General features: G+C 37.7%; 2 protein-coding genes across 3 annotated transcripts; one reads left to right on the top strand and one right to left on the bottom strand.

Annotated features, from left to right (window-relative positions):
• Positions 1–710: 710 nt before the first annotated feature.
• Positions 711–10,408, bottom strand: LOC132102959 (flotillin-1-like). Its single transcript, XM_059507710.1, has 14 exons — positions 10,315–10,408; positions 9,710–9,764; positions 8,294–8,369; positions 7,242–7,332; positions 7,027–7,170; positions 6,745–6,864; positions 5,941–6,036; positions 5,699–5,851; positions 5,394–5,575; positions 5,182–5,227; positions 4,931–5,068; positions 4,687–4,851; positions 1,182–1,573; positions 711–834 (listed from the first exon to the last, which is right to left on the bottom strand). Exons 2-13 carry the CDS (start codon positions 9,750–9,752, stop codon positions 1,550–1,552), a joined length of 1,278 nt encoding a protein of 425 aa, XP_059363693.1. The 5' UTR covers positions 9,753–9,764; positions 10,315–10,408; the 3' UTR covers positions 711–834; positions 1,182–1,549.
• A 695-nt stretch (positions 10,409–11,103) lies between these two features.
• Positions 11,104–16,366, top strand: LOC132102956 (tubulin beta chain). 2 transcript variants are annotated; one of them, XM_059507707.1, is made up of 4 exons: positions 11,104–11,271; positions 13,339–13,447; positions 14,243–14,350; positions 14,474–16,366. In XM_059507707.1, exons 1-4 carry the CDS (start codon positions 11,215–11,217, stop codon positions 15,529–15,531), a joined length of 1,332 nt encoding a protein of 443 aa, XP_059363690.1. In that variant the 5' UTR covers positions 11,104–11,214; the 3' UTR covers positions 15,532–16,366. The 2 variants fall into 2 exon arrangements, with proteins under 2 accessions (XP_059363690.1, XP_059363689.1); XM_059507706.1 differs by having other exon boundaries at positions 11,106–11,271; positions 14,240–14,350.
• The last annotated feature ends 153 nt before the right edge of the window (positions 16,367–16,519 follow it).

Genomic DNA, 16,519 nt, shown 5'->3' with positions numbered 1-16,519 from the left:
AAGCCATAAATCAACATGTTAAAGTACAACGCACACTAATAGTTTATTGTTTATAATAAACAGTACATACTTAATATGAATAAATCCTAGCCTGGATATAGCGATCGTCAGTTTAAGGTGAACATATACAGTACATATTCAAGGCAAAATTGGGTTTGTCATATATAAGAACAATAATGAGGCTTTACACTAACAATAAAACAAACAAATGGAACATTCTGAATGAAATTAAGGCCAGGAAGTATCACATGACACATCACAGCTCCTGTTGCTGAAACGCAATCAGAGCAGGTTGATTCAGAGAGGAAGTAAAAATAGCTCTGAGGCACTTTGAAGGCATAAAATACAAATGCATAGGTTAACCTTTAGTGATGTGAAGTCGATTTTAGTGTTAAGTACACAGCAGCATTGCAAAACAAAAAGACTAACTTCATTTTTTTTCATACAGTGATATGAGAAATTAAACCATCACCAGCCTTCACTGGAGTTTCTTTGGGCAGAGAAACATACTTCCAGCCTTCGTTAAATACCTGACCAGTTTCCTCTTCTTTTATCATGTTTGTTCATCAGCTAAAAAAAAAAATCAAAGGGTTTCTTTTCTTCACCCACTTCCCACACCATCTTACTTTTCAACTTGCTGTATAAATCACTTTAATGAGCATAAGGTAACAAAAAATGTATTATATTCCAAATCATTTTCAATATCAAAGAAAAAAGCCTTCACAGAGCATTGAATGATTAACCTTATATATAAAAGTGCAAGAATAAAGCGTCACACTTCTGTGTCTGCAGATGTGAGGCATCATGCACGAGGACTATGGCTTCAGTAATGCACTTCAGGTGAAGAAGTGAAGTGACATTCAGCCAAGTATGGTGACCCATACTCAGAATTTGTGCTCTGCATTTAACCCATCCGAAATGCACACACACAGAGCAGTGAACACACACACACACACACACACTGTGAGCACACACCCGGAGCAGTGGGCAGCCATTTATGCTGCGGCGCCCGGGGAGCAGTTGGGGGTTCGATGCCTTGCTCAAGGGCATCTAAGTCGTGGTATTGAAGGTGGAGAGAGAACTGTACATGCACTTCCCCCACCCACAATTCCTGCCGGCCCGGGACTCGAACTCACAACCTTTCGATTGGGAGTCCAACTCTCTAACCATTAGGCCACGACTTCCCCTTAAATTTACATGCATTTGACTTGAATGCACTTTGGTTTTGGAAGAAACTGTACCAGAATCAACAGGCGTGTGGCTCTGACAGACAAGAAATACAAAAAACTATTCAAAAAATAAAAAAGGAAGACCAGCCCTGCTTCCCTGAATATAACAGTGGCTCTAGAGCAGATGATGTAGTTCACCTAACTTATAAAATTACCATATGATTAAAAAACAATTAGAATAGAATACAAAAACTGAATGTTACAATTAGTGGATTACAAACACAAAAAGGACCTCAATGTTCCAGGTTCAGTTTAAACACAGGCATGCATACAGACACGATCACAGCGGATCAGACCCGATTCCTTCCTCATGAACTCCATTAGCCCATGCGGGTTGATCCAACCTGTCCAAAACAGAAGGTAACAAAATGTTAGTGTGGCTGGAGTAGAAAGCAGGTGTGTTTTAAAGCAGTTTGTACTGTATTTCTGAAGTATTCTAATGTAAACTTAAGGGGCATTCACACAGACACAGGTTTTTAATCAATAAAGTCAATTTCAATAAGAACTACTTAAAAGATTGACAATTTAGTAAATATCGCAAGGATTTAAATGCACTATTTATTTGGCCAAGTTTAAAATATATTTAATAGCATAGTTAGAGTTGTCAAGTTCAGTACATTTTCCTCAATTAGTTCAACCTATTTCAATTGAATGTTTCAGTAAAAAATATATGCTGGTAAAAAATATTACTGTACTGTCATACAGGTGCATATAAGTATTTAATAAAATAAAATAAATATATATTAACAATAATTCAATATTAATTTTATATTATAAAAAAAACAAAGTTAATTTTTATTTTATTTATTTGACAGGGACAATGCAAACAAACATAGTGTCAAAGCAAGCTTGTAACTGAAGTGCTGCATAAAAAGTTCATAGCAAATGCTAATTTTCAACTCCTGTCCCTGGTTGGGCTTTTAAACACAATACAATTTACATACTTAACTATTTCAATTAAAACAATATAACATAATATATAAACAACTCCTGTCCCTGGTTATATATGATAAAATTTACCCATGAAATTTACCTGTAAAGTTACATACTACTAGCATTAATTAATAATGTGTACACCTTTGGTTTGTTTTTAACAAGTTCTTTAGCCTGGAAGTAAACACTTTAAAGTCCAGTACAGTCTTAATGTCAGATGGTAATGAGTTCCAGAGTTTAGAGCTCTTCACAGAGAAATATCGATATATGAGAAAATATATATGAGAAAAGATCATAGCATGCATGTACAGCAGGGCTGCCTGGTTCGGTATGAAGTTTCTAATTAATTTAAAACAGTTGAGATTACTTTGTATTGTTTTTAAAATTGTCTTTATATGCTTGTCAAATTTTAGTTGAGGATCTAAAACCAATTCTATAACTGGATGTATTTCTTTATTTTGTATATTAATATTAAATCTTCCTTTTAAATCAAGTTTTTTAATGGAAATGCACATGGAAACTGTTTTTGAGAGATTTAGAACTAGCTGATTTTGGATGAGCCATTGTTGGATGTCAAACATACTAGTAGACAGTACAGCTGCAGCCTGCTCGGGTGACATGGTGGTTGCATAAATAACTACATCATCCGCATAGAGCTGACAACTGGCATCTGAGCAGTGCAGAGGTAAGTCGTTTATAAAAAGACTAAACAGCAAGGGGCCAAGTATAGAACCCTGAGGAATGCCCATTTTTATGTTTGAGAGTGCGGATATGTTTTGATCAACTTTAACACACTGCACTGTAGACTCTAGAGGAGGTAAGATGTAAACCACAACACTGCCTCATTTGAGAAATTAAAATTTAACATTTTAGATAAAAGCAGACTATGATTGACCATATCAAATGCCCTTTTAAGGTCAATAAATACTGCTACCACCACATTACTCTTGTCCAGGGACTTTTTTACATTTTCAATTAAACAGCAGTTTGCTATTTCTGTTGAATAACCTGGTCTAAACCCAAACTGGTGAGGATGGAGTAGCTGTCTGGCTTCTAAATGATCACTCAGTTGCACTACTACAACTTTTTCAATTATTTTAGATAAAACTGGTAAAATCGATATAGGGCAATAGTTACTCATTGAGTCTTGGCTACCATTTTTTAACACAGGAATAATTATGCCTTGTTTCCATGCACTGGGAAATGTACTGGTTCTTATGGAAAGAAAACAAGAAAACAACTATTCATCCTAAAAATGTAATTAGACTTGGAATTTGGGAGTTTATTAATTATTTCTGCAACTTTTGTATGCGACACCTCTTTAATATAAAAGGAATCTGTTGGGGTTACTCTCAATGGATGATTGAGAGGATTGACAAGTTGGAATTCTTTTGTTAATTCTTCAACAGATTGTACAAAATATGAATTTAATTCATCAGCCATAATGGCACGATCAGTTATACTATTACCATTAATGTTAAGTTCTGTAATCTTTTTGTTTATTTGATTTTTACTCAGATTATTTAGATGCCTCCAAAGTGAATTTTTGTTGCCTTTAGCACTATCAATTAGATGAGTGTAATATGTCACTTTTGCTTTCCACAGCTCAAATAAGACTTTATTCCTTAAACTTCTGTAAGTGAGGAGATCAGTTTTAAGTTTAGATCTTAAAGAGGTTTTCAGAGCTAAATCTCGCATTTTCATAAATTTTTGTATTTCATTATTTATCCAGGGCACCGTGAAATCTCTTTGTTTAGATTTTATTTGCTTTGTAAATTTTTCCATTAGATTTGTAATAGATGTGGTCATAGAATTACAACACTCCTCTACATCGTCTAATGTCATAATTTGTTCCCAGTTTTCATTTTTAACTTCTCTTTCAAATTGCACAATTCTACTTTTTGGAATAATGAAGTGTTTTTTTTCATGAACAGGTTTACCAAAGAACTGCAGGCGCTTCTTCGTCAGTTTCCTAACAGTCAAAGTCATGTTGTGGTCCGAGAGTCCAGTTATCAAATTCTAAATCATTGTTATTCGCTCAGGTCTGTTAGTAAATGCCAAATCAATGAGGGCCTTCGTGTGCCTTGTTATTCTTGTGGGTCCTACAATCATTTGTTGATAGTTGAATTTTGTCATAAGTGCTTTGAGTTTATGTTTACAGTTTTTGTCAGACCAGTTAATATTGTAGTCACCATACCATATTGTCTCTATGAGAGTCCAGTTGTTTAATTGTAACATTTAAGTCATCATAAAACTTAACATTATGTGAAGGTGGATTATAGAGGACAGAGATATTAAAATTCATAGAAGGCGATAGGGTTACATTTAGGGCTAAACATTCCAGAGGGGCATTTCTCTTTGCATTTGTTTTAGTGAAGAAACAGCATGGAAAATATGCTTTGCTTATTTTTAACCTGACTTTCACTGATGTTTACTTCAAGTAAAATGGTATATGTTCCATTTCCAATGACAACTGCAACAAAACAGCTACTGCTGTGTGATCTGCTGCCGTGAGTGTGGTCACCTGTGAGATGTTGACTCCAGTCAGTTTCTCCACTGCGCTCGGCAGCCGAGTCATGATTTCCAGAACTTCTGCTGTCAGCTTAGCTGCGCCCACTTCTGACCCACCGCTGGACACCATGGTGACCTTCTGGGCTGCACAGAGTGGCTTGCTGATCTCTTCTGCAATCTAGAGGAGTGGAGGTCATTGCTGAGTGATCTTATCATTGAACTAATTCGTGGACATTCAGAATTTCGGATGCACTAACCAGTGGGAGTTTCTCCAGCAGCATGTCCACCATGGCTCCCTCTTTGTACTGGTTAAAAGCTTCTGCCTTTTTGGCCATCTGCTCGGCTTCAGCCCGACCCTTTGCCTCCAGTGCAAAGGCCTCTGCCTCTCCCCTCATCTGAAAGAGAGACAGAAAAAGATGAATGTTGAGCAGGGTATGTGTCTTATGAGAATAGTAACGCTCATTTTCAAAGGCAAAAAACAAGTGTGTGGAGAGATTCATGAACTCACTCTAATGGCCTCTGCCTCAGCTTCTGCCTCCATGATCAACTGAAGCCTGTTAAAGTGAGAGAACTTAAGTTTTTTTTAGATTATCATACAAAGCTATGAGTTCTATTCTTCAGATTTGCTTCCACTGAAGCAGCACAAATTTGTGTGAACTTAGCCAAAACTTTTGGAGCCTAGTGTTTTGTGCATTGCTATATTAGTTCCTCGGTTCTCACTTTTGTGCCTCAGCGATCTTCTCGATGCGGAATCTCTCGGCGTCAGCTGGTTTCTGGACTTTGGATTCCAGTTCCTTCTCCCTGCGGGTGATCTCCTGCTCCTGTAGGGTGATCTGCTGGGTACGCTCCACGACTTGGACCTGCATCTTCTCCTCTTCAATGCGCTGCTTTGTCTTGGCCACCTGATGCAGATGACGGCCAGCAAAAATCTCAGTAGATGGGACTTAATCGTCTAGTTTTACAGGATTTTGACATGAAACGTTACATGTTACCAGCTGAAAACCAAGGTGAAGATCATTTGGTACCTGAAGCTGATAGGCCATTTCAGACTCCGCCTTCTTGGTGTTGACCTCCACGTCATAGGCGGCTTTCTTCAGCTCAAAGTCTCTCTGGGATTTAGCCATCTCAATCTCATTCTTATACTGAGCAGAGATCTTCTCCTGCATGGCGTGAGCCTCCTACATACACAAACACACACATTAACAGTTTAATCTGACACCAACGTCACACATTGAACAATGATAACAGAAAGAAGAAATATTTTCACCCTGATGACGGCATCCCTCTTGAACTGAGCTTCACCGATACGAGCATCTCTTTGCACCTGAGCGGTACGAGCTTTACCCAGCGAGATTAGATAATTCTGTGAGAAAGTTCAAGTGAGTTTCAGTTGAGTGAAATATATATATATTTTTTTATAATTCATGACTGAAAATATTTTCTAACATGAATTTGATGTACCATTTTCATGGTAATGTAATGTCTGATTTTAAAATGGGTTTCAAAGGATGAATTTTGAGAGTTTAAGTTTTCAAGCATTATATATACTTTCTAATGATTTCTAAAGAGATAGAGAAAAATGCAATAAAGAAGACTTTTTCTGACAAAGGTCAGAACTCCTGCTATGATGTAGGTTTTTGAGGTGCACTCTTGCCATAAATTAATCTAATACTTTTCCTACATAATAAATAAATAATAAAAAGATAAGATATCTATTTAGGAGTCTTAGACCTTTCCAACGATATATAGTTTATCATGATTAGATTAGGATTTAATTGTAATATAGTGAAGTAAACGTGGGCATTCCACCGAGGGGCCGGGTGACAGTTAACAGGTTAAGCAGCACAACTGTTATAAGATATTTTTTGACCACCAAATCAACATATTAGAATGATTTCAGAAGTATCACGTGACACTGACGACTGGAGAAATGGCTGCTGAACATTCAACTTTGCCCTCACAAAAATAAACTATATTTTAAAATATATTTCCTACATGTTAATATATTTATGTTACACAAGCACTTGAATGGCAGTGAACGTTAGGGTGTGTGGTGCCTGACTATAGTCACCTGATCATCATGCACATCTTTGAGCGTGTAGCTGACAACACCGATCCCCATGTTGACCAGGTCAGAGGAAGCCACCTTGAAGACCTGCTCGGAGAACTTTTTACGGTCCTGATAGATCTCCTACAGAAAGAAAGAAAGAGAGATTGTACAATTAATAACAAATAAACAGCTAACAACAGAAGTACAGCTGCTTGTTGATTTCAGCACTAAAATCCTCCAGTTCTCTTTGTAATCTTCTCATAAAAGCTTGTATCTTCAGTCTCTTTTAGCACATGGCAGTACCTCCACAGTCAGGTGGGCGATAATGGCTCTCTGGTGTCCCTCGAGGGTCTCCAGGGCAATCTGAGCAATCTCCACCTCGGACATCCCCAAGAACATCTGACAGGCTGCGGCCATCATTTCTTTATTCTGACCCTGGATCTTCACCTGAAGAACACATGAACAGCAGCACTTACAGACTGTACAACAGAGGACTGTGTAATGTGTGTCTCTCTAACCTGAGCAATGCCCGTTACTGAGATTGGTACTCCATGTCTGGTGTAGACCTTGTCACTCTTCACATTCAGAGTCAGAGTATTGAGAGAGATCCTGGGAGCAAAGAAAAACGAAAGGGAAAAAGTTGTTTTCAAAAACAAACAAAGGCAGGTATGCACACCATCCAAATGAATGCATTTCCCAAATATGGAAGCCTTTTCCCACCACAGAATAAAACAAAGTTTTAAAATAAAGATCTTGACTTTTTATTTCTTTTTTTTTCTGGCAATTCTAACTTTTTGCTGTGAATTCTTGGTTTACATCTTGCAATTCTGTTTTTTTTTCTGCCACAAAATAAAAAATAGAAAAGATTTTAGCGACTTTTTCTAAAAATGTCTTACTTTTTCTCACAATTGCGAGTTTATAGCTCATAATTCAGACTATTCATCTCAGAATTGAATTAACATCTGTTTTGTTTACATCTTGTAATTCTGAATTATGAGATATAAACTCAGCTTTACCAGAAAAAAATATCACAGTTACCCTTAATATAAGCTTCCATAACCAAACAGCTGTTTTTTTTATTTTTTTCTGACATGCTGGTGTTATATCTTTCACTTGGATGTTATAAATTGCACTGTGTAAATACCGCTTTATAAAACAAAAATTGTGTCTGTCTTCATTTCAGGCTGCAAAGCAACTAAATGTGATTATTTTAAAGGGAGGTGATTCTTTTCTATAACCAGTATTGTCTCCCATTATTTGGGCAAATAGATAGCCCCACCCCCAAAATCAAGCAACACCCACATATAGTTGTGCACATTGACGGCTGAGCTTAACCTCACAGATGTGACTGCTGATGTACAGTAATTAAATGATCAAGACTATGTGAAGCGAAGGCAAATATATTCTTAGCAGACTGAGTGATTCCAGTAATCCTCGCCATGTATACGAGGAGATGAATGTAAACACGAGTGGAGTCTTTATTGCACCCAGGGCCACCTCTTGTTCTTATTCCCTCCAATAATGAGGCCCGGGACTCTCAGTCTTTTCTGTAATTCTATACAGTACATACCGCTGGATTTTCTGAATGCAGGGAATAACAAACACTCTTCCACCAGCAATCATTAGAGGAGGAGAGCGGCCACATCCTGAAAGAGACACAACACAGAGAGATTTTGTTTGCTGGTATAAAGTGTCAGTACTTCATCGAAAACATACTTGGGTGGCAGGTATATCCATTATAGAATCAGTCATTTAATATTGATATACTTAAAATAAATGCATTACTAGCAATTAAACTATATTTTATATTTATTTAATTTATTATTTAAAAAATTAAGTTTGGAGTCAGTACGATTTTTTTAAAGTTATTAATACATTAAATCAAATATTATGTCAATGCTGTCCTTTTTAAATTCCTTTTCATCAAATAATCATGAAAAAAAAGCAGCACATCAGCATATTAGAATGATTTCTGAAGGATCATGTGACCGAAGACTGACGTGATGACTGCTGAAAATCAAACTTTGCCATCACAAGAATAAATTACTTTTTATTCAGCATATAAATGTAGAAAACAGTTATTTAAATGTGTACAAATATTTTGCAATATAATTTACTGTATTTTGATCAATGCAATAAGAGATGTTTTGATCAATGCAATAAGAGACGTTTTATTTTTACTACTTTTACAACATTTTAAAAAATAAAAATTATGACAATTCCTATTAACAAAACTGGCGACCACTGTCCAAAATGATTCACTTTTACTATCAGGACACACTTCTAGTTTAACAGAGAAACATATGTCATCTTAACATTACATTGCTGGAAATCCACACACATTTCACAAATCATGTTACTGCTTCTTCTCTCTAAAAAGCAATGTCAATCCCATGCAGGATTTCCAACAGAAGCAAGGAAACTCATTAGCACTCTTCCTGCAATCGCATGTCTCCAGCGGCATGCCAACTGTTTACAGAGGGAACGAGGGCGACAGAGACATAAAATAGAGCTGCTAAATATTTTTTTTGCCCCTCTGCATTGTGCAGTTTGACTGCATTAACCTTGTTGGGTTTCCCCATGAGCATTAAAGTAATCTTAATGTGTAACCACTGACATTTATCTACACACACACACACACACACACAAAATCACAACCATTACAGTGAACTTTGTGTCTGTATTGACCTGTGAATGAAAGTCACATGAACAGCTGAAAACAGTTCTGGATTTGGACATTTTTTAAGAAAGAATGTAGTTTGCACAATATCATTGATCTCTATGATCATTACAGGACTCCACAGTTTCTAGTAAAAGTCTGATGGGTTTCAGTTTCTAGTCAACAGCTGCTTTAATTATACATTATTTTTATCATATGCAGATATATTGTCGTGATTGTAAACTTGAAGGAGTATTTTTACTTCAACGTTTATTTATATACATAACTGACATAACTGTGCAATAAAGCCCAACAGATGCAGCATACCTGAGACCACCATTGCCTCATTGGGACCACAGGTGTAAAACATCCTGAATTAGATCTGAAGAAAGAAAGCAGCAGTACTTAAAAGGCATCAGTCACTAGATCAACACACTGGGAATATTTAGATATGACATCTGAGCAAAAACATACAGCACTACATAATCTCAAGAGTTCAGTGGAATATGTTGATGACTTCTAGTTTGTCTCTCATGTGAGTTTGCTTTTCCCATTGCTTTGCTGTAAAACACGTACAGCTATTTTGGCTTTCAAATCAAGGACCTGTTAACCAATCATAAACCTAATCTAAAAAGCACTTTACAGTAGAAGAGATCTGCATAATGTTATGGAACAGGTAAGTGTATATCACAAATGCAAAACTTACATTACACAATACAAATTATAGATCATAATAAATAAATACAAATCTTCATATAAACCTATTTTCATATAATCGACACATCTTGCAACAGAACAGGAAATGCTTGGCTACTAACGTTACCTAGCAGCGGCTATTTCACGCGACTTTCACGCGACTTTAGTTTACTTTGGTGATGAAAACCACAAGTTCAGAAACGTCGTGATATTTAGATAAATCAGTTTGCTCTTACCGACTGCTGATGTTTCGTTAAAATCGAGGTAAATCTGACTCAGATTGTCTCACTTGTGTCGATGGCAAAAGCTCGTCGTAAGCACGCAAACTTGGCCACGCCCACTCACAACACTCGGGCCGTGTGTCAACACTCAGTGAGCTCCCTACAGTCACTACACCTCTGCGCGTTCGCGCTGCGCAAAATACAGCTTAGGTAGTGTAGTTCACAAAGTCTTGAGACGGTCATAGAGAGTAGTGGGTAGAATGCTCTCTGCCGTGAACTGAGGAATGAGACACCTTCATTTGTTTGCTTGTAGAAATGAGAACAATATTGTAGCCTACGCCCATCCTTTGGTAAATCATAAGTAGGCTATGACATAAAAAGTAATAATTGGGCTATTATAGGGTAATATAAATGTCATAATTATGATCTAAGAAGCCGATTTGTTTGTGTCATAAGCAAGTCATAACTATGAATTTAAGCTATTTAATAATTTGTAATAATAATAGGCTCTATAAGCCTATGTCATAATTTGTACTTTTAATTTCATTGCAATTTTTAAGTTTTTTAATTGTTTATGATATGGATTTTTAGGTCATACTTTTAAGACTTAGTATCTCATCATTTCGACATCATTTTATATCATTATGATTTATCAAAAAAAAAAAAATTCTTATGTGGCAGAATACAATATACTTCCGGTCTGCACTCTAATCCCCGTCACTAAAATGCAAATATATCTTGCACCTATCAGGTTCCTCAACATCCAGTAGTGCCCCGCCCACTACTATTCCAGCCTCGGTCTGGAGACAGTCCAGGAATATAAAGCCTTTGTCCGGCTTTTCCAAATTATTGGTGAGCCGAGCCGCGCCGTTACTTTTCAGGTTTATCTGAGAACTTCTCACACAATTTCTAACAATGAGGGAGATTGTTCACATCCAGGCCGGGCAGTGCGGAAACCAAATCGGTGCCAAGGTAAGAAGTTCTTCAGAGTAAAAAGTCAGTCATTTAGATTTAACAGCCACGACTAAATAACAGCACAAGAGTTTCAGAATGCAACAATAATCAGTGTAATTTTAGTTCGACGTCATTACCTAATCTAAAATAGATATATTAGCTCTTCTTATTGTTTCTCAGCATATTAGATATATTAGGCATATTTTGCAGAAAATACCTATTTTATTTTGCTTTGCACCTTTACCAAATGTTATTAATAATGCATTACACTATGGCAACACGTTGTGCAGTTTTATAGACCCAGTTTATGTACAATAATTGTTTTATCCCCCATTACACTGCTTTCTTTTTTCCACTCATCTGAACCCCCTTTATTCACGCCCAAAATATGCAGATCCCACTCCTCATTCATTGCCACTATTTTCAAATTCCGCAGACTCCAACTATAAATCTCTTTGTCTGTAAATCAGAGCTGCGGGTGAATGGATTCGCTGGTCAGTGGGGGGTCTGTCCTCTTTCTCTCTCTCATTCTTGACAATGCGGGTGTGGCGGATCAGATGTGAACAGCAGCTCTCTCAGTAATCACTAAAGACTGAGCCCTTTAAACAGCTGGCAGGACCAGAGCGCGAGCCATGACACGTGGCACTAATATTACTACCGCACAGTTAACATATTTTCTACTCGAAATTAATTTTATGAGTTTGAACTAAATTCGTTTTTTTTTTTTATCGATGTGCAGATATTGACCGCTGTGATTCAATTGTCATGCGGAGGATGATGGGAAGGGTGGGGCGATGGAGAATGATAGTACAGAATTTAATAGTAATATAATTGAAGAAGGCTAATAATGTGAAATTCTGACGTTAAATCAAGCTATTTTAGAGTGAGTCATTGTTTAATTGTTTGTTTTTAAAATTAGCTTTCTTTTTACTATAATTGTTATAACAAAATGATTATCAACGTTTGTGAATTTTAAAAATCCAGTTAATCTATCAAATCCGACTTTCTAGCACATTGACAGAGATTAGAGCCAGTGTTGTGCCCAATTTTGACCCCCTGCTAAATTATTACCCCCATCGTTCAAATCGCTACCTGATTGCCTAATCCTAACCCCACCCCTAATCCTAACCCCTCCCCCAAACCTACTCCTAAACCTACCAATACTAGGGGGTAATAATTTGGCAGGGGGTCAGAATTGGCACACCACCGGCAATAAGGATTTGTTCAAACCCATGGCCTCATTAAAGATGCACATTTTTTAAAGATTGCCCATGAGATGTTGCATGCCTCCTGTGGCATTAAAAATTAGGTTAAATCGTCTTCATCCTTTAAAAAGCATTGACATGCCTTTCAAATGATAAGATTGTGAGTGTCTGTTGAACTCATCTGAGGTCAGGGTGGGGACAAGGAGGCATCCACAAATGGACTCTAACAGCTGCTGCCAATCCCGGGTATAGCACAGATATAAATGAAATAAATAATGAGTAAATTACATATTCATAGAAACCTTTGTATATTGGTGAAATCAAACAAATTCAAAGTGATGGGATAAATTGTCTTAAATTGTGATTATAAAGGTCAAATAGGTGGAGCCGAATGATTTCATATGTGTCTGCATGGTATATTAGGATGATATGATGTGATGACAGAGCAGAAATGTAACAGGTTTGATAAGCGAGAGTGTCAGAACAGGGTCACATTAGGGCTTTGTCAGTCAGCGCCTTCCAGTTTATTGGCCTCATTCTTTCAAAACAATTATTTTCAATATATCCTAAGAACAAGCTTTTCTTCCTCCATTCACTCGCAGCCTTGTTAAGTCCATCCTGACCCCTCTCTCTCTCCACTTCTCTTTCAGATTAAGGTCACTTGGACAGTTACATAGAATTAATGATTTAAACATCCATAAAGCCTCGGTTAAATTTAATTGAAATACACCTTTTCTCAAAGTATTTTGAGTAGGTAGTACAAATTTGATTTACAGGACAGAATTAATTTAGCTTTGCATAAATGAATTGCTGGAATGATTACTGAATGACATTAAATTGCAAGGAGGAGATGCTTTAAATTACAATGTGTTGTGTGCAGTTCTGGGAGGTGATCAGTGATGAACATGGGATCGACCCAACAGGAACCTACCATGGAGACAGTGACCTGCAGCTGGACAGAATCAGCGTCTACTATAATGAAGCTACAGGTACTTTAAGACACACATATAGGAAAAGATTGGAAAGATGTCCCCTTTAAGAACAGTGAGCATTTACTGCTAAATTGGAACACTAGAGATGCTTTTAGCACATACAGCATGATGATACATCAACTAATATATTATTAAAGTCAACAAGAAATCAAAAGTTTGAATTATTTAATGGGATGTTGCAATGTTCATCATAAATTATTTATATATGCACATCATAAAAAAATTGCACTGTAATCTTTATTCAGAAACACTGCTTCCCCCTTCCCCACGACATCTCTTTATTGACATTTTTTGTAAAATATGTTATTCTTTTAAAGTAATTGTTTTGAAAAAGTTGTCATTAATATATTATGTCATTAATACATAATAGACATTGAATGTTCCATGAAAATGTATGCATGTTGACTATTTAGTTATAGGACAGAATATAGTTATATTTAATAATTAATTAAATTATTAAATATTAACTCTGTGGACTGAGGATGTTTTAGTTCAATTAAAAAAACAATAGATTTGGCTCTACATATCTAATTACTGTAAGGCTGTAATTAAGTCAACATTAAAGCATAACCATTCAAAAAATGTGTTGAGATGAGACTTGGGGACTAGAGGTCAAGAGAAAAGCGAAACATGCAGAGGACATCTTACCCATATTACTGTACCTTTTTTTTTTCAAAGCCTTAAACCTGCATGCAGGTATTAAAATACCTTCTTTTATATATTTAATTTCTTACATGTACTGAGCTGGTCTGCTTCTTTCCCTTGTCCCTGTCTCTCTCTCTCGTGGAGGAGGTAAATATGTGCCAAGAGCTATTCTAGTTGATCTGGAGCCTGGCACCATGGACTCTGTGCGTTCAGGACCCTTTGGACAGATCTTCAGACCTGACAACTTTGTATTTGGTGAGTGACTGGCAAAAAGGAATATGTTAAAAATATACAAAATATGTTAAAAGTATCATATTATAGCTATAAATGCCTCATCTTGATGTCTGAAGTGTGTGCTTCCTCCCTGTGACCTTACAGGACAGAGCGGTGCTGGTAACAACTGGGCCAAGGGCCACTACACAGAAGGGGCGGAGCTTGTAGATTCTGTTCTGGATGTGGTCCGTAAGGAGTCTGAGAGCTGCGACTGCCTGCAGGGCTTTCAGCTCACTCACTCCCTGGGCGGGGGTACCGGGTCTGGCATGGGTACCCTGCTGATCAGCAAAATCCGTGAAGAGTACCCAGACCGCATCATGAACACCTTCAGCGTGGTGCCTTCCCCAAAAGTCTCTGACACCGTAGTGGAGCCTTACAATGCTACACTGTCTGTCCATCAGCTGGTGGAGAACACAGACGAAACCTACTGCATAGACAATGAAGCCTTATATGATATCTGCTTCCGCACCCTCAAACTCACCACTCCCACATACGGCGACCTCAACCATCTGGTCTCGGCCACCATGAGTGGCGTCACCACCTGCCTGCGCTTCCCCGGCCAGCTAAATGCTGACCTCCGCAAATTAGCCGTTAACATGGTGCCCTTCCCCCGCCTGCACTTTTTCATGCCCGGTTTCGCCCCTCTGACCAGCCGAGGCAGCCAGCAATACCGCGCCCTCACCGTGCCTGAACTCACACAGCAAGTGTTTGACGCCAAGAACATGATGGCGGCTTGCGATCCAAGACATGGACGTTACCTGACCGTCGCCGCTGTGTTCCGTGGCCGCATGTCTATGAAGGAAGTCGACGAGCAGATGCTGAACGTCCAGAACAAGAATAGCAGCTACTTCGTGGAGTGGATCCCCAACAACGTCAAAACCGCCGTCTGTGACATTCCGCCTAGAGGTCTCAAAATGGCCGTAACCTTCATCGGCAACAGCACTGCTATCCAAGAACTGTTCAAGCGTATCTCCGAGCAGTTCACAGCCATGTTTAGGCGCAAGGCTTTCCTCCACTGGTACACAGGAGAAGGGATGGACGAGATGGAATTTACCGAGGCAGAGAGCAACATGAATGATCTGGTATCTGAGTACCAACAGTACCAGGACGCCACCGCCGAGGAGGAGGGCGAGTTTGACGAAGAGGCTGAGGATGATGCTTAAGGAGGAAAGGTGTTTGGGGAGGTGGTAGTGTGTCCAAGTTTGAGTAACATGTAGCAAAACGTATATGGAACAATTTTAGTGTCTCAAACAAAATAGAAATTAGCACTTGACAAACGGGGCCAAAAATAAGCAGAGTAAGGCAGAAAGAATGTTCTGAAACACGGAATGGGTGAATTACAGTGTTTACGATTATAAATCATTCACTTTTTTGTGTATTTCTTTACCGTTCTGATGGTCAGTTCCTCTCTGTAGAGAACGGGGAAGAATAAAGTAGCAAATATCCAAATGGAATAAAAGTTACAAATGGAAAATGTCCACAAAAAACTCAAGTAAAAATTATTATTATAGTTTTTAATGTTTGCTTTTGTTATTATTGCACTAGAACGAGGAACTCTGTGAGATAATGGCACTTCAATGTGACCTCAGCAGGTCTAATTGCAGTATTTATAGATGTGTTTAGAAAAGTATGTTGTGTGAAAGATGAAGGAAAAGAAAAGTACTGTAAGAAAGACAAGATTCAGAATAAGGGTACTGAATATTAACCTCGCTTGGACGCCAGCCAACGTCTACAGGAGGATGAGTATGATTAACAACATGGACAGAATAGGGAAGTATTTTAGATTTTGCAGATGGAAAGATGAAAGTTGAATGGGTTGTTGGTGCAAAGTTTTAATTCATGGACTCTCATATATGTGTATATGTTCTCAGCCCATACTTTTAAGTGTTACTGCATACTCTTACACATTACATATTTTAAATGTTTTGATGTTCCTTGATTGTCCCTATGTGAAAAAACTGAGCCTCTGGAGAAAACCAAAATAAAAATGAAAACAATTTCGATTGTTTCAATTTTTTTGGCCTTTTGAGTGTTTTTGCTTCATTACAGCATATACATAACTGAAGAAGCTCAGGTCATACCACAAAAAAGTCACTTTTAGGTTTGCACTTTCATAAACTATGCCTTAATGAAAGCATTTAACGCATAATA

The sequence above is a fragment of the Carassius carassius genome, chromosome 24 (assembly GCF_963082965.1).
Source record: "Carassius carassius chromosome 24, fCarCar2.1, whole genome shotgun sequence".
In the NCBI taxonomy this organism is placed as follows: Eukaryota; Metazoa; Chordata; class Actinopteri; order Cypriniformes; family Cyprinidae; genus Carassius; species Carassius carassius.
The sequence above is the reverse complement of the archived record's forward strand: the minus strand, read 5'-3'. Positions and strand labels throughout refer to the sequence as shown.